The sequence below is a fragment of the Balaenoptera borealis genome (assembly GCF_965194805.1).
Source record: "Balaenoptera borealis genome assembly, chromosome: 19".
NCBI classification, from domain to species: domain Eukaryota; kingdom Metazoa; phylum Chordata; class Mammalia; order Artiodactyla; family Balaenopteridae; genus Balaenoptera; species Balaenoptera borealis.
This window is the reverse complement of record NC_138878.1, coordinates 34,562,113-34,581,317: the sequence shown is the minus strand read 5'-3', so window position 1 is coordinate 34,581,317 and position 19,205 is coordinate 34,562,113. Positions and strand designations below refer to the sequence as shown.

The 19,205-nt window shown below is 39.7% G+C and overlaps 1 protein-coding gene across 3 annotated transcripts in view; it reads left to right on the top strand.

Moving 5' to 3' along the window:
• LONP2 (lon peptidase 2, peroxisomal) overlaps positions 1 to 19,205 on the top strand; it is a 96,137-nt gene that overhangs the window by 69,030 nt on the left and 7,902 nt on the right. For all 3 annotated transcript variants that reach the window (XM_082366806.1, XM_082366805.1, XM_082366807.1), the window contains one exon: positions 14,047 to 14,189. In XM_082366806.1, the coding sequence (XP_082222932.1) occupies positions 14,047 to 14,189 (143 nt within the window). The remainder of the gene's footprint in view (positions 1 to 14,046; positions 14,190 to 19,205) is intronic.

The window sequence follows — 19,205 nt, the reverse complement described above, 5'->3', positions numbered from 1 at the left end:
CTAAAAGTCACCTCATTCACATAACAAAAGACAGCTTTATCGCCGTCAACACTCAGGATAGTCTAAAGGCTTTGGGAACTGTGAGCCTGGATGATGGGCAGATACAGATGAGAAACACTTCTTAAAATCACAGTATCGCATAGCAACCTGGGTTCCTTGCTGCATGTTGGCCAGATGTTGAGGTTCTCGCCACTTAGGCCTCTTCCTAGGCTCAGGACACGGCTGTTGGCTTCCCCAGAGAGTGTGCTGTGCAAAAGGGAGAAACAGAGAGCCCAAGACAGAAGCTGCAGGCTTTTATAATCCTCACTTCTGCCACATTCCGTTCGTCATACAGACCAACCCTGGTACAGTGAGAGGTGGCACTCCATGGGAGTAGGGATCATTGGGGACCATCTTGAAGGCTGGCTCTCACAGATTTTTTTTTTTTACTTATTTTAAAGAAGGTTATTATACATTTCGTTTCTATTAATACAACCCCCATTCCTGAAGATTGAAATAGTTTGTTTAGAGTTTTAAAGAAGACCTGTGGTTTCGGTGGTTAATAGAGGGTGGAAATTTCTGTGCTGCAGGAACAGTTAAGAATAGCTGTATAACTCTGTTGGGTGGGCCTTCAGGGGAGAAAAGCTTAATAAGACCCACAAGCAAATGAATGATTCATTAGTAACAATGGAAGCAACTTTTACTTGTCAGCTTTTAATGTGGATTTTGTTGATATTGTTCTTGTTTGTTTTGTTTTGTTTTGTTTGGGGACATAAAAACTTTGTTAGCTGTTTTTAATAAAGTGAGGATAATTGAGTCGTTTCTTACTACTTGGTTCCAGTTACATATAAAAATCCTCAAACATTTTAACCTAAATCCCATATCTTCCCTTCTGGCTAGAGTTAGAACAAAAAAGAGAGAGTAATTTGTGTGTTTGCCTCTGAACCCAAAAACCACAGACCAGATGCTTGGGCTGTTTATTTTAGATTGTTATAATAATACTCAGAAGTCAGATTTTTAGTTTCTGAAGAAACGCCTACGTCTGATGTTGAGGTCTTTGAATACAGTGTGACGAGCCACAGTTTTAGTGTTATTGTGGGGGCCAAATTTAAATTGGCCTACATTTTCCTAATCTTTAAGCAACGACTTTGAGAATTTCTGCACATCCTTACAGAATTTACTGATTTAAAAGGCTGTAGCAGTTCAATAGTCATCACAATCTAAAATGCTTTATTATCAGAAGGATTTTTCTAAGCCAGCATTTAAGTTTGTGCTGTTGAGTATCCATCCATCAAACTTAAGCTGATTTCTTATTAAAGACCCAGGTTGCACAGATAGGGCTAAGAAGTTTTGATTCATTTTTGCATTTTTAGTATTTAAAGTCTTGCTTCATCTGTTCATGCTTAATCTTTCCTTTGATTGTATTAGTGACTCGGGGCAAATAAAATTTTCTAATAGTCAAAGGAACAACTAAGGTTAACTGTTAAGGAATATGGACTTCAGAGAGAGTTTTACTACCAGGGCACCTCCCTGGCTTGCTGATTCTAAAGCTTTGGGGGTTTGTAGGGTTCTGTTACAGCTAATTGGATTTTGCAAACCAAGATCTAATTAAATTTAGCTTAAGACTTTCTATGCTAAATCCTTTGCATTTGTAGGGATATTAGGCAGCATGTTGTGTCCAAACATCTAAAATCAAGTGGTGTTCAAATTTGAGATGAAAGTGTTGTATTGGTATATACTGCCAGTATCATGAAGATATTCTGTTCTGACATTTATGCTGATTTACTGATTGTTCCCTCTTCAATACTGGCCTGGTTTAAGAGATTTGTTTGCCTATGTAGACTGGAAGGAAGCTGTAATAAAGGAAAAATCCTACTTACGTATGATAGGAGACAAACGTTTGTTATTTAAACTCTATTTGGAAACAGGAAAATCAAATATTGTCTAAAAATTAAAAAGTCATTGTTCCATTTAATGAATCATATAGGAAGATACAGTGGCCTTTGGGTGTCACTGACATATATTATCAAAACCAGCCTTAAGTTACAAGATAATAAAACAATACTTTAAAAAAATACTACAAAAAAAAAAATACTACAGATGGTGTCTGCATCTTAACTGCTAATCCAAGTAATTCTCCAAGACTATTTTCTGAATCTCTAACACAGGAAATGAGATTTATTAATGCAAAAAAAAAAAAACCCTGGGAGACGGTACAAGCTCTCGTCTGGTTTAAAGTTAGGGTCCTATGTCTTGGACCTTTGTATAATACTGATTTATTCAGTAAGTGAGTCAGCTAACAGTCACTGAATACTTATGATATGCCGGGTTCTAGATTGGATTCTGGGAAGGAGATGAAAGAGAACTTCTAGCAAGTATGTAGTCCACTGTGGGAGGTAGATATATAAACAAATAATTTTTAGATGTGGGATAAATGCTGGTTTTTAAAGTGCTGTAGAGGCATTGACTTGATCATTGAAAGCTTCATTTTATTTATTATAAATATTGTAGCTTTTAAGAATTGCTTTTAGTAAATCGAGATAAAATGGTCATTTATTTACATCTCAGAATTGATTTGAATAGGTAAATAGATGGAAAAAAAATGTTTTCCAGATACCTTTTTTGATGTTCTTTATTTTTATGAATAGATAACTGTTACTAAAATTGAGAAATGGTTCACAATCCTAATGTCCATCTATATCTCAACAGTTATTATGTAGAAATGTTTAGTAGGTAAACTGGAAAGAAAATGTATTTGGTAATGTTAAGGTTGTATTATCGTCCCCAAAATAATGAAGAAAATATTGGCAGAAAGGACTTAAAATATTTTATTGCTAGCATGAAGGTCTTTTCTGGGCATTTGATCCACAGATTTCCCCATTACTAGTTCCTTTAAAAAAAAAAAAAGAAAGAAAAACAGATTGAAAATATGCAGGCACAAATGCTTTGGCAGCCAGGGTCAGTAACTTGAATCTCAGTTGCGCGTAGCACACTTCCTCTGGCTGGGAAGATGGTTTTTTGGAAAAGATTAACCTGAAACGGACAGACAAATTATATAGTTGAAAATATTCAGGTTTTTCTGATTTGTTTTTAGATATTTTGTTTTCCCCTTTCTGCCTTCCTAAGAGAAGGCTCTCAAATGCTTTTTATCTATGGTCAATTTAGCTTTGAGGCACATCTATTATCTTGTAAGGAATAACAAAGCCATTTATAATCTCAGCATCTCATCTAAATTTGTAAAGTAGACTTGGTTTTTTTTTTTTTAAAGTAGTTTTATAACTGCAGCCATACAAATCTCTCTTCATGCCTAAATGGGGTCTGGATCCATGTTTACATACCCATGTATGCTAAGGAATTGAGATGTAAACAGTATTCCCATTCATTGGTTCATACACGACCTCTCTGCCAACTACCTGTTAATATACCTAGTAATACACGTCCTAAGCCCTGCAAATGAATATAGTTCAACCAATCTGTAAGTTTCATTTTGCTGCTTCTTCAAGATGCAGGAGCCCGGTGTGATTGGATTCAACTTTCAAGAAAAAATTTTAATCATTCGGCAATAATTTTGTCACATATTTAATTTTCATTTATTAAACATCTTTATATTTACTTGACAAAGCCAGTATGAAAGACCTGATAATTTCTTGGCAAATCAAAGTAATGATTAAGTGTTTTGGTGATTTGTCATTTGTGCATAGATGTTATTAAGATTTAAGAATGCAATAGCCAGTCACTATTCTGTATACCTAAAACTAATACAACATTGTAAATCAACTATACTCCAATAAAATGAAAAAAAAAATGCAGTAACCAAATTCAACTTAATTCAGCAGACCATAATTCAATACCTGTATTGTATAAGGCACTGTGATGAATTGGTATGGTAAGATTAGAGTTCATCTAGTCTGACATTTTACAAATAGGGAATCTAGGGTGCAGTTTCTTACCCAAGATTTTGCTCCATAAATGTTAGTCGAGTCCTGGGTAGTGGTTACTCCTTCAGTTTAAAAGGGATTCCAGTGGGAACTATGATTAGAAAGGTAATTTGACACTATATGGTGGTAGATCTCGGATGCACCTCTTAGAAGTTAAGAATTTGCTTAATTTGTAATGAGAAACTAGTAAAGATTTTAAGTCTGGAAATGATGTAATTAGAGTAGTGATTAAGAAAGATTCATTTACGAGTAGTGAATAAAAGGGATAGTAGGAAACTAGGTAGAGAAACCAAATTAGAAGGCTACATGATAATCCAGGCAGGAAGGCTGATTGTCATTTATAAAGTTCCTACTATTTGCTAGACTCTGTCCTAAGCATTTTACATGTATTTATGCATTTAATCCTTTAATGACCCTGTAAGTTAAGTATTGTTTTTAGGCCCATTTTACAGATGAGAAAACTAAGGCACAGAAGATTCAATAACTTCCCCAAGGTTCACAGCTTGTAAATGTCAGTCAAGATTTTAATCTAGGCCGAACAGCTCCAAGTCTAACCTCAGTAGCTATACTATGCTTTCATTATTCCTATATATCCTATATCCATTATCCCTATAACAACTATTTGAAGTGTAGGTACCATTTCTCTCTTTTCAGATGAGGAAATGGAGCTTAAAGAGATTAGGGAAATGAACAGTCTGAAAATGAAATTAAGAAGGCAGTTCCATTTACAATGAACATCTAAAAGACTTAAATACTTAAGAATAAATCTCACCAAGGAGGTGAAAGACTTGTGTGTTGAAAACTACAAAACACTGCTGGAAACAAATTTTTAAAGATCTAAGTAAATGGAAGGATATCCTGTGTTCATGAATAGGAAGACTTAACATTGTTAAGATCTACAGATTCAATGCAGTCTCTTCCAAAACTTCAATATCCTTTTTCAGGGAAATGGAAAAGCGGATCCTCAAATTCATGTGGAATTGCAGTGGGCTCCAAATAGCCAAAACAATCTTAAAAAAGAAGAACAAAATGGAGGACTCACATGTCCCGAGTTTGAACTTTCTACAAAGCTACAGTAATTAGCTGGTATGATACTGGCATGAGGACAGACGTATAGACCAATGGGATAGAATAGAGGGCACAGAAATAAAGGGTCACATATATGGTCAGTTGATTTTTTTTTTTTTTTTTTTTAAATGAACTTGGGAAACACTTTTTTTTTTTTTTTTTTTAAATTTATTTATTTATTTTTGGCTGTGTTGGGTCTTCGTTTCTGTGCGAGGGCTTTCTCCAGTTGCGTCGAGCGGGGGCCACTCTTCATCGCGGTGCGCGGGCCTCTCACTATCGCGGCCTCTCTTGTTGCGGAGCACAGGCTCCAGACGCGCAGGCTCAGTAGCTGTGGCTCACGGGCCCAGTTGCTCCGCAGCATGTGGGATCTTCCCAGACCAGGGCTCGAACCCGTGTCCCCTGCATTGGCAGGCAGATTCTCAACCACTGCGCCACCAGGGAAGCCCTGGTCAGTTGATTTTTAATAAGGATGCCTAGACCAGTGGGGAAAGGAAAGTCTTTTCAACAAATGATTGCTGGGAAAACTGGATATTCACATGCAAAAGGATGAATTTGGACCTTTACCTTATTATATATACCAAAGTTAACTAAAAATTGATCAATGACCTAAACGTAAGAGCTAAAATTATGAAACTCCTGGCATAAAAGATTTGGGGAAAATCTTCATGACATTAGATTTGGCAATGGCTTCATGAATATGACACCAAAAGCACAGGTAACAAAAGAAAAAATAGATAGATTGTACTTCATCAAAATTAAAAACTTTAGTGCATCAAAAGACACAGTCAAGAAAGTCAGAAAAAACAACCTATAGAATAGGAGGAGATACTTGCAAATCAAATGTCTGATAAGAGGTTGATATCCAGAATGTATAAAGAACTCCTATAACTCAACCAACAAAAAACAACCCAGTTCAAAACTAAAGGACTTGAATGGACACTTGTTCCAAAGAAGATGGACAAATGGCCCATAAGCACATGGAAGGATGTTTACCATTGTTAGTCATTAGATAAATGCAAATGAAAACTGCAATGAGATACTACTTCACACCTAGTATGATGGCTGTAATAAAATAAAGTGGAAAATAAAAAGCCTCGCATTGGTGAAGATGTGGAGAAATTGAAACCCTCGTGCATTGCTGGTGGGTGTGTAAAATGGTGCAGCTGCTGTGGAAAATAGTCCATCAGTTCTTCAAAAACTTAAATGTAGAACTACCATGTAACCAAGCAATTCTACTTCTAGGTATGTATCCAAAAGAGTTCAAAGCAGGACCTCAAACAATAGCAGTGTTCATGGCAGCATTATTCACAGTAGCCAAAAGATGGAAACAACCAAAGTGTCCATCAGAAGATGAATGGATAAACAAACTGTGGTGTCTGCATACAGTGGAATATTATTCAGCCATAAAAAGGAATAAAATTTTGATGTATATATCACAACATGGCTGGACTTAGAAAACATTATGCTTAAGTGAAATAAGCCAGACACTGAAGGACAAATATTATATAATTCCACTTAATATGAGGTAGCTAGAATAGGCAAATTCATTGAGACATAAAAGTAAAATAGAGGTCATCAGGGGCTGTGGGGGTGAGAGAATGAGAAGTTATTATTTAATGGGTTCAGAGTTTATACTGAGATGATTAAAAAAAGTTTCGGGTATAGATAGCGGTGAAGGTTACAACAACATTGTGAATGTATTTAATGCCACCGAATTGTTCAATTCAAATGGCTAAAATGATCAATATTATATCTATTTTACCATAATAAAAAGTTACCAAAAAAAAAAAAAAGAGGTTAAGGAAATTTCCCCAAATCATACAAGCTTGTAAGAAATGGACCACAAACCCAGGCTATCTGACTCCAAGGCCTCTTGGAAATAAGGAGCATCAGTTGTACCTCACCTGCATATTTCTGAGGATCTACCCAAAATCAGGAATATTGAAAACGGGATGTTTCATGCTTTTGTATCTAAAGCAATTTGGTATATCTGTCTGAGGCCCTAAAGCTTTTTAATCGAAACATTTCAGCTACTCTTAGTGGTTAAGAGTTGGCTACTGGGAGAATTTGTCACTTTTTAGAAACAGTTGTTTTTGTTCAGTATTAAAGGATAATTTTTAATGGCAAAATCATCACTACTATACAGGTATAAAATGAACATGTGTTAAAGATTTTAATGAACTCATTAATTAATTAGAGAACCAGTAAGATCTGGTTCCATGGAGAATTCAGAAAGCAGACATCTATATAGGCAATCAGGAATGCTGAAATTAATTTGCAAAACCAGCTTCTTGGGAAAGGGAGAGGACAAAATTCATTTTCATTTCTATGGACAAGAATCACTCGTATTACTATTAGTTTCCTACAACTTACAGGAAAATAGCTGAAAGGCACTGAGGCACAGACAGCCTGGGAGGGCACACTGGACAACATACCCAGTAATCTATGTTTTGCTCATTTCCAAGTCTTTCTCAGTTTTTTCTGACAACAGTCATAGAAGGGAATCCGTGTATATAATGCCAGATGTGTTGATTATTTTCAGTCAGGAAAAAAATAATCTAATCTCTAAATTTACCACCCGGCTGCCTTGTCAAGGAACTCCTGAGCTACAGGCAGCTTTTCTAGACTGGACTTCAGGTGGGACAAAACGTTCCCTTAGCTGGGTGTCCAGAACCCTGAGACTGTCTGTGATTTGCTGTGGACGTCAGGCGATTTGCTTCACCTTCCTGGGTCTCAAGTTTCCTTGAGTATAAAATGAAAGATTGGACCAGATTTCTTACTTTCTGACTAGCTCTTATATTTTTATGTATCATGGTTCCATCCTATTCTTGAATTTCTGATGCTTCCTGAATTCTGCTAAGCCTCAGAATGAGATCTGAGATGTTCTCAGGGACATTGTATTAGTATGACAGGAACAGGTAGTATTGATATTTGTTCCTTTGGAGAATTAACCCCCTGTTTCTGGGCCCTGTTATTCGATTGCTGGCTGCAGTTAACAGTATTGTACACCCTATCTTCTCCTCCAAACCTACCCCGAAGGAGTTAAAAAAGAAATGGTTATTCGGGAAGATGCACACGTCTTTAATAATCTAGAAGAAGGGGTTCCTTTTATGGCGGTACCACGAAATGTAGCTTTTGAACTCATGAGAGTGGTCTAGAGAGTGTAGCATATGCTTCAAGTTAAGCAGAATATAGAGAATAGTAAGTGATACCTAAAAAGTTCTGTCCTGAGTAAAGATGATTATAGATAACCTGGGGCTGTTTGTGGTTGGGGAGATTTTTGTTTCTGCCACATTCTGCGGAATAGTTGTTTGGTGTCAGTACCCTGTTCCTGGCCTCTGCTACTTTCCCTTGGTTGGATCACCTGCCCAAAGACACCATTTGCTGCAAGATTTGTTCAAAAGGTAAGAAACTTTTTTTTAAACAAGAAAGCTACTGGAGTTTCCTGAAGTGTTACACCCCTCTGTCCTTCCTCCTGTCCTCCCTTCTTAGGATCTTTCTTTCTCCCCACTTCCCACAGTGATTCTTTGGCTCTTGGGCCTGCTTTCATGTAAATCATGTTCCTCTGACAGAGGAAAAGTGGCTGGAAAAGATCACGTGATCATGTCCTCGTGACAGCTGCTTTGGGAAAGCCAGACCCTTCCCCTGAGGAGTTTGTAGCTATAGAATATCCTTTTGTCATAGCTGTGGCGACATCAGCTGTGGAGCCTGGTTTGGCCCTTGGGGAGTACCCCTGAGTTTCACCCCTGCTTTGCCAAGGTCCACATTTGTCCTGCTGGCAGAGCAAGTGCCTTGCAGGTTCTGCCTCTGGTGCTGTTTGCTTATCTGCTACCTTCATGCCGTGAAGCTCCTTGGCTATGCCCTGACCACCCTGGCTGTGTCCTGAATTAGACTCAGAACAGGCTGATAATACCGTTGAGAAACATGGGGCAGAGTCTTGAGCCTTGGTATCTTTTTCTTTTTCTTAAATGTATTTAATTTATGTGATTCCCAGCAGTCGTCTGTTTGTAGTCAAAGCCCTGTCTATGGAGCCCTGGGTGGGATTGGGGTGCAGAGAGCATTTTGTTTTCTTCTAGTGAAAGGGACTATGGAGTAAGACAGGTGAGTCTTAGAAGTCTGTATTAAATACTGCTCTAACTACATAATTCATTTCCTCATTTATGCATAGTAAGGCTTTCAGCATTTTCAAATTCTCCCAGCAACTCTGAGGGTTACTATAATTATTATGATTTTACGGATTGGAAAACCAGATACAAAGAGGTAAAGTAACTTTTGTCAAGGCCAGTCAGGAAGCCAGAGCCAGGATTGGAGACTATTATTTATTGACTATCTCATCATGTAATCTTAACCTCATAACTTAGGGAATAGCTTATGTTAAAATTTTGGACTATATCATTTCATTCATTCTCATATACATTTATATCATGTTATATTAGTAAAAATCATGGCACATGAAATTTTATACTCCCCCCCTTTCCTCCGTTTGATGTTGTTTCAAAAGGATTTTCTCGCATCACTTGAAAAACACTTAGGAAACAGTTTTAGTGACTGTATAGTATTTTATTAGATGTGTGGCTGTGCCACAGTTTACATAACCATGTTCCTAATGTTGCGTATTTATAATGGATCTAATTTTTGCTGTTACAGATAGTGCTGCAGTGAGTATATTTGTGGTCTAAACATTTGTCTAAACTTTTGGTTATGCCCTTAAGGATAAGTTCCTTCAAAATACTGGATTGGCCAAAAAGTTCATTTGGTGTTTTCTGTAAGATGCTTTTAGTAGCGCTGAGTTATCTTTAACTTCATTCAAAACAATTTTGTTAGATTGTATAGTGACAGCTGTCATAGCAGCGTGCATTTTTTAAAAAAGCTTATCAAAACTGGTGAATTTTTGTGTAGCCATTTTAATAGTGAAAATGGAAGAAGAAAAGCAACATTTTTGGCACATTATGCTTTATTATTTCAAGAGAGGTAAAAACGCAACTGAAATGCAAAAAAAAGATTTGTGCAGTGTATGGAGAAGGTGCTGTGACTGATCAAACTTGTCAAAAGTGGTTTGTGAAGTTTCGTGCTGGAGATTTCTCGCTGTACGATGCTCCATGGTCAGGTAGACCAGTTGAAGTTGATAGCGATGAAATCAAGACATTAATTTGAGAACAATCAATGTTATACCACGCGAGAGGTAGCCGACATACTCAAAATATCCAAATCAAGCGTTGAAAATCATTTGCACCAGCTTGGTTATGTGAATCGCTTTGATGTTTGGGTTCCACATAAGTTAAGTGAAAAAAACCTTCTCGACCGTATCTCCTCATGCAATTCTCTACTTAAACGTAATGAAAAGTTCCACTTTTAAAACAAATTGTGATGGGTAATGAAAAGTGGATACTGTACAATAATGTGGAATGGAAGAGACCGTGGGGCAAGTGAAATGAGCCACCACCAACCACACCAAGACTGGTCTTCAAAGAATGTGATGCTGTGTATATGGTGGGATTGGAAGGGAGTCCTCTATTATGAGCTCCTTCCAGAAAACCAAAAGATTAATTCCAACAAGTACTGCTCCCAGTTAGACCAACTGAAAGCAGCACTTGAAGAAAAGTGTCTGGAATTAGTCAACAGAAAATGCATAATCTTCCATCAGGATAACACAAGACCACATGTTTCTTTCACGACCAGGCAAAAACTGTTACAGCTTGGCTGGGAAGTTCTGATTCATCGGCCATATTCACCAGACATTGACCTTCGGATTTCCATTTATTTTAGTCTTTACAAAATCCTCTTAATGGAAAAAACTTCAATTCCCTGGAAGACTGTAAAAGGCACCTGGAACAGTTCTTTGCTCAAAAAGATAAAATGTTTTGGGAAGATGGAATTATGATGTTGCCTGAAAAATGGCGGAAGGTAGTGGAACATAATGGTGAATACGTCGTTTAATAAAGTTCTTGGTGAAAATGAAAAATGTGTCTTTTATTTTTACTTAAAAGCCGAAGGAACTTTTTGGCCAACCCAATAGAATCACTCAGTGTGAGATAATGAATATTTAGGAGACTTTCAATATATTGACAAATGGCTTTCCAGAAAGATTGAATCCATTTATATTTTCATAAGCAATAGTATTTGAGAAGATCTCTCCACTCTCTTTTCCATTGATCTTTGTCATTTCTTAAACTTCTTTACTGGTTACTTTAATTTTGTAACCAGAAAATGTATCTTGTTTTTATAATTTAAACTTCTTTGCTTCTTGGTGAAATAATCATTTTTTCATGTGACTATTCCCCATTTGTTAAGAACCACTGTTTTAGCCCAAGATAAGGGCATAGAAGAAGAAAGTTAACTGTGCAGTTCCAACAGGAAGGATTTGTGGGACAGGGTCCATGTCTTATAGGGAGGTTGAACTTTGTTTTATTGTTGTTGTTTGCCTTGCCTTAAAAAGTCCACCTGGCGTGAATGTTATGATCTGGGGCAAGGCCCGTAATGAGGCCCAGGGACTCTGCCACTATCTTCTCTTGGTGCCGATCCCTTCTGACTAGGGAGACCGTGGCACTAGAGCTGAGTACTTAAAGCTTGTGTGAGGACTCAGGGTTCAGCTCTAACCTGGGCCTCATTCCTTGAATGGCATGTTGGCGAGATGATGTTTAATGAGGAATCAGAGCGTGTATTCTCTGAAAACCCAGCATTCTCTTACTCTCACTTTGTGTTACCCAAGGTGCAGTGGATGGTTCTTAAAATCCAGTGCCAGCCCGTCTTTCCTGATTAGCTGGCACCGTTTTCTTGACATGAGCTTTAGTTCTCTAGGCTTGTGCTCCATGATGGAACATTTTGAAGCACAGGTTAGTTCTAAGTTTATTGCATTTTTCATCACCCAGCTGCTGTGCCTAGAGCCTGGAGTAAATGGCCATCTTTTGCATTGTAAGGTCTAGATGCATTAGAAGTAGCTCTCCACACCCCCAGCCCCCTCAGTACTCAAAGCACTGAATTCACTCCTCCACTTGGAAAGGGATGGGATATCCCAAAGCAGTGGTTACATAATTGTGGATTGGCTTTCACCCATCCAGCTTTACTTCCTCCTGTGATAGTGAATTCCAGGCTGGCAACAGTAATTAGATCTCAGAAAAGCCCGTCACAAAACACAACAGGCTAAAGAAAGTCACAGCCTCTTCTATGCATCGGCTAGAGTTTCAGAGCCCTTCATTTTTAGTGTACGGTAACCTTAGACAGTAGTGCTTTTTTTTTCTGTGCATTAACTTTAATTAAGCAATGACACCTACTTTCTGATCCGCTCTGAGATCTACGTGTAGCTAAACTGATGGTTTAAGTGCCTCCCCACCCTTGGTCACTGACGTTGCTGCAAACAGAGCAGCAGACAGAAGATCTCCTACACGCGACTGAGTAACCCAGGAATTGCTCAATTTAGTGAAACAGATAAGTAAGTGCTGTAAGAAGTTGGAAAGATCAGGGAAGACTTCCTAGAATCTGGTTGAGCCAAACTTTGAAAGATCAAGTGACATTACAGAGGTATGACTATGAGATTATGTATAACTCAAGAACCACACTTAGGATACAGTGTGTGTATTACACTTTGCAGTCTACAAAGGGTTTTCTCTTTAATTCTCACAAGAATCCTGCAGAGATAGGTAGTGAGAGGTTTAATGTTTTGCATAAAGTCAAATAGCCAGCAAGTGGCAAAAAGTCTGAACTGTTGTCTGTTTTCACTTGTAATTCAGTCTTGAAGAGGAGCCCCCTAAGGCCAGCAAGAGAGTAGACCAAGAGAGCCCTTCCCCTGAAGGTCACCGCAAGGCCGTGAGACACGGGGATCATTTGGGGACACCCCAGGATGTGTCCAATTATCATTGGAATCTAAAATTAAGGTCTAATATGATTAAACATATTCAGTAATCACTTTGGAAAAGAAAGGAGTTAGTGAAAAGCAATTCCTTTAACTTCATGATATCAGAATAGAAGAATCATAGCAAAGCTAGAATAAATATATATGGATATACAATGTTGAGGTGACTTTATAATTATTATGTGTTGTATATTAATATATACAGTAATCATTTCCAGAAGGAAGGGTATATGTAAAGAAAGTAATAAAAGAAAAATATTTTAAAGCACTTTGTGAGGTAGTACAAGAACTAGAAGAATTATGGTAAAACAAAAAGAAAAGAAAAGCAGGGAATGAAAATGAATAGAGCCAGATATTTCCTACATTTTTAAACCTCTACTCATTTTAGGTTTCTGGCTACAGACTTAAGTAACATTTTTCTTTACTCAGGTTGGAATTACAAAGACCAGTAGAAAAGGTGGTCATAGGGCAATTGGCTCCTGTTCCCTGGTTGTCTAATCTCAACCAGAATGAGTCAGTCCTTCGACAAGATGTCAGCAACCAGGGCTCTTAGGCAGGTAAAGGAAATAGTCCATTATTATAGGGATTTCAAGCCAGGCTTCATATTATCTTACCCTGGCGATGACAATTATATTCGTTTTTATTGGAAAATAATAACCTTGGAGTTGAGCTATATGTTTACACAAGAGGCATTGCTTCTAGGGGTTCTGTCATTTCCAAGTTCACGTTGCCTGTCAGGAAATGGGACACCTGATGCAACTCCTCTGAGGAGGGAATTGAACAGTTTGAGTTGTGTTGATTTCACAGAGAATTGTACAAGGTAATCTATTGCATCTGACACTTGAGTATCTGGCCTCTAAAGGCCATCAATTGAACAGTGCCAGGCATTGCTCTTGGCTTAATATAATGGTTGAAAAGAAGACAGGCAAGGTTGCTGCCCTCCTGGGGCTTACACTTTAATGGGGGAAGATGGAGGACAAACAAGTGAAAGTAAATGAACAGGGCAATGCATTGTGGCACCCCTCGGGGGTCTTGAAAGACTGATTCTTCTGTTGCGTACCACAGGTACACAAGGTGAATTTTTGTGCCTTAATAAATGTATAAAGGTGACTGAACGGTTGGAAGTCCACTGAGCTTCTGTTTGCTATTTACTGCTAATGAATTTTCATACCTGCAAATCTCTGAGAATTCTTAAATAAAATTTTCTCTTAGGTTACAGAGAACACATCTTAGAAGATACAAAACCCGAATCTACCAGTGACACTACCGACTTGGCCCTACCACCTGAAATGCCAATTTTGATCGACTTCCATGCTCTGAAAGACATCCTCGGGCCCCCGATGTATGAAATGGAGGTGATCATTCTCATTCCTTTGTTGATACCCACCAGTTTACTCTGCTGGTTGCCTAATAGATTGGGGGAGAAGTAGATTTGGGTATCTGGGGAGGCTGAATTTTGTCTTAAGGTTGGAAACTTGTGTTCTCTATGGTATTAAATTTTGGTGCTTAATGTGATAATACGGCTTTTGCAGAGCGCCAGAGACCCTGGCCACATCCTCTTTTGGAAACCCAGTCTGATCTTATTCTTTGCATCCAGTTCTATTTTAAGAACAGTGTCTCTGACTTTCTCTGACTTTCCTCCTTAGAAATTCTGTATTCCTGTTGTATGTGCTTTAATTAAGTACTCCTTTGTGCTATCAAAGACTTGGAGGGAGGATGGAGGGAAACAGCCCAGTACAGAATACCTGAAGACATGAGCCTGGCTTTAGCTTCAGGCTGCTCTAGTGCAGACCAGATGGCATCTTTCAGGATCTGTTCTTTCATTGTTATCACTAGTTCCTTTCGGGTTAAACCGACATGCAAGTCCTTCCCTATTTCCATCTGTCTCCCCTAACTATCCCTCATAGCGGAACGCGGAGCCATAAGGGCCTTGGGAGCAGGACTGAGTCGAGGGAGCGGGATAGAAATAGCTGTTGGAAGCTGCGACTGCTGAGGTATTGTGATATACTTTATAGGATGCTTATATGAGCTTTCCTGGGGCATTTACTAGAAAGAGTATGTATTTTACTACTGAACTTATTAGCATCTTTCTTCAGAAGCTTTACCATCACCTTGTCTGTGTAAAGGAAAAAAGGTTTGCAGAAGATATATCTGGTGAATTATGCAGAAGATAATCTCTCCATCCAGCATTTGAAATCACTACCAGTAAACATGATTTTCCTCAAGTCTTAAAATGGAGAAGAGGAGAAGTAGCCCCCAAACCCATCTTGTTTATTTACTTAAACTCTGAGCTAGTCATTTAGTTCTGCAAAGCTCTCAGCTACAAGAATAGCACACGTTTACTGTTGGCAGTAAACCTGGTCCTGAACGATAGAATCAGAAACATTATTTTGGTTATTTGAATTCTTAAGATACTGTGGATGGATTTAAATTTTGAAGTGTTGAAAGAAGTGGAGCAAAACTTGTTTTGGTTGAGAATGTGGGCCAAAGCTGCTTTCCTGCTCCGAGTGAACCCAGTGATTGTGTGAGTGACAGTGGAAACAGGTTCTGCTCCTGCATGTCCGGCGGGCTTTTTTCTCTTGGCTTTCCAGAACAGTACATGCCAGCCATTCTTTGGGAATTTACACCAGAACAGTTGATAAAAACAAAAGATGGATGCGTGTTTCTGTTGTGTAGACCCTTCTCTCCCAGCCATGACTGCTCCTGTTAGGTTTGGAAGCATTGCTGACATTCTTGGAGCTTTGGCAGAGAAGGAGCCAAAGGACAGAAAAGAGAAATTTTATAAACACTGCTTAATAGCTCTGTTTGATATCACTGCAAAAACTATTTTATTTTCCTTGTAGCATCTGAGCTATTACATATGAACACTTTCACCAGCATGAATCCAGTAGCCATTTTCCCTTCTATAAATAGCATCTTAGAATAGAAGGTCTGGTATCTGGGAGTTTGGAACATTTTGTTCATATTTTCCACAGTTGAGAGAATTTACCCTGGCGCCAGGGGTTTCTTTGTCTACCTTTAGTGGTCTGATGACCATCAGCCCCAAATTATATAACCACTTTCTGCCCCAGCTTTTGCATCCATGAAATTAAGATTTATGGAACTTTTCTTTACTGTCCACAAGGTCCATCAGTGTGCTAGGGGTCGTCCATTTTACACACAGGGAAAGAGCTTAAGGAAATTAAATGAATCATGCAAATTCACATAAGGTGCAATTAGCGAGGCCAATCTTTAAACTCAGATCAGCCAACTCAAGTCCAGTTTTCTTTCCACTCTCCTACAATACCCTGCAGCCAAGCTAGTTCCTGCCCTTTCCTGCTAAAAGAGAACTGCTTGAAGTACAGCAGTTTAACAAAAAGGCATACCTGCTCTACCTCAGATTTTCATTTCTATTCTTACCACCTATAGTACTCTGTTTTGGAATGGGAGATATAAATTATAGAGTTGTTAGAAAATAGAGGATTTTTAAAGTCCTGGGAACGTTGAGATCACCAAAGGAAAAGGATACGGAGGAAAGAGCAGGGAGCCTAGGAGCAGGCCCTGGACAGTTAGGGTCACGTAGGGGAAGAGGAGCCCTCAAGACAGACAGACAGAAACTAAGAAGGAACAGGCGGTCAGGTAAGAGCAAAACAAGGATGTTGTGCCGCCATGACAACAAAGGCAGAGACTCTCAGGAAGGGGGAACATGCACATGTGTTTGCTGGCTGTGTACTGGATTTGACAGCGTGGAGGTTGTAGGTGACCTTGACAGAGTGGGTTCACAGGGCGTGATGGGAGTGTGTTGCAGAGGGAATGGAAGGTGGGGAAGTAGAAGTCGTTTGTAGGCAGCTCTTTCAGAAGTTTGGCTGTGAACGACTGCAGAGAAGTGAGGTGGCTAGAAGGGAGGATGGAGGTCAAAGGGAGAGTGGTAACAAATGGCAGCCTGTCTGCTGGTCAGAATAGTCCAGTAGAGAGAGTCAGACTGAGGTTGCTGGAGAGAGAGGTGGTACCACAGGAGCAGAGTCTTTCGGGCAGTGCGAGGCGGTGGGGTCCCCAGTGTGAAGGAGGCGGTTGTCTGTGATGAGGATCCCCTGTGGCGGGGTATGATGGAGAAAGGGGGCTGAGAGTATTGAGTAATCACAAGGAAAAGATGATAACGCTGGAACAAAGGAGTATTCGTGCACAAGGAGAGCAGTAAAGCTGGGACAGAGCTGGTGTATAATGTGAAGGAGGTAGAGTTGATGGTCTTGAGTACAAGTGAGCTAGAAGGATGAAAAAGTGGTGGTCGGGGAAGGGGGTGGTTAAATTCAGGTTTCGGAGGTCGTATGGCTTCTGTTGGCAATAAGGGCCGGGAGAAGGGTGGCTGGGTGAGGGTAAGGAGCGTGCTTTTGGAGTTAAGGGGTGTTTAGAGACAGAGAGGCCGGGTTGCGCGAGTCTCAGGTACTCACTGAAGAAACCCAGGGTGATGGCGGGACTCAGGGTGGTCAGGAAGGAGAAGCGTGGGTTTGCATATAGAAGGCAGTGAGCAGAGAATGAAGATGGGAAGCCAGCTGCCGTAAGCAGGGCTTAGTAGGAGGAGGAAGAGGCCTGTCACTCACCATGATGAACCCCGCCTCCTTGACTGTGCTGGCGTCATCCGATGCATGGGGGGAATTATATGTAGGTTTTAGAGAGTGTTTAGAATCTGCTGAGTTAATGTATATAAGGCACCCACCATAGTGCCCGGTACATGCTAAAAAAACAAACAAATACTGGTTCCTGCAACCACCATACACCCTAAAAACAAATCGACCTATGCCCAGTCACAAAAGTAAAAGTCCCTATTATTTTTATTATAACCCTAATTTTATATTTGCTTTTTCATAACCTATACCACCCCTTACCGTGCTTTATTTTCATTGAAGATGAGTCTGCAAAAATACATTAGTACCAAAAATGTTACTGACCTAGCAAACTAACAGTGAGGAGGAAAGATGAGAAGGCACACTTTTACCCGTGTTACATCCGTTCAGAATTCTCTCAGCAGGTTGAAAAATGAGTTCCTAAAACTTTGTCTAGATTTCAAATTTAGGAACAGTATCATAAGTCACCTTTTCAAATACAATAAAGTTTCCTAAAGAAACAAGATCAGTTAAACACTCACTTTTAAAGAATAACAGATCGCCCTGCATTATGAGAGAGAGAGTGGGAGAGGGTGGGGCAGGTGCCGGCGTCTGGGGCAGCCGAGACTTCATTCTCCCTGACTGCTTCTCAGAACACCTCAGAGGCAGGCCCGGGGCCCTGCGTGGAGCGTTTAGGAAGGACGCAGCTGTTGAGTCTTATTTGATCTGGTCAGTTATGAGATTGCCATTAATAATGGTAAACGTGGTTGCAGTTACTTTTGTTGATTACATGAACCTCTTTGGGGGGAGATGAGAATCTGATAATTTTCATTTTCATCCTAGTGAAGCCAGGAGAAGCCTCCGCATTATGAGATACATATATACACACACACATATATATTATCTGCATATTAGATATATATACATAATTAGATACATTATATAAATATAATACAATCCTGCAGTTGACACCTCCCCCCAAAAAAAACCCCGACATATAGAGTTCCTATATATTTCTGGGGGTAACAATCAATCTCATAGACTGCAAATGTGGTGACACAATCAGAAGAACACATAAACTCTAGTCTTTCCAGGATAAATTTGATTTTTCAGCCTCAGAAAACCAGTCATCCAAGCCACGAGCGTCTATGTTTTGTCCAGTCTGCTAATCCTGAGAATGTGTCCTCTGAGTATTCCTGACTCCATTCATAGTTTGTATGAAAGCCTCAGTGGTGCACAAAAAGTCCTTATGCAAAGGTCACTGCCCTTAGAAAAAATAGTAATAAAGGGAAGAAGAGACAAGACATGCAGATTTCAAAAAACGTCCTGAATAGAATGCATCCACAGGTGAATTCCAGGAGATTCCATCAGGGTGCTTGCCTTGCAGACAGACAAAAGCAGGTGCTAGAAGTGAGCAAAGTGTATAAACACTAACGAAATGCCCGAAGAGTCATGGTAGTAAATCCCTTCTTCCTCCCTCTCCGTTCAGACCTGCTGTGCCCCATGCCCCTGTTAGGACAGCACCGATGCAGCGCTCAGCCTGGCCCACCACCAGCCGGTGGTACCAAGGAAAGGCCTTACTGGAAGGGCCGGCAAGCAGCTGGCTCTCAGCAGCGCCGGTGCCGCACCAGACCAGGGCTGTGTCGCGCAGCTTCCAGAGGTGACGGTGGCTGACCCCGGCACCCCTCCAAAGCAAACAAGTTCACAACTGGAAAAATCAAATATTCCTAGAGACTTTAAAGAAGTTGGCAGATGGAGAGCCGCCGTGGTGACAACCCTGGCGGGAGCATA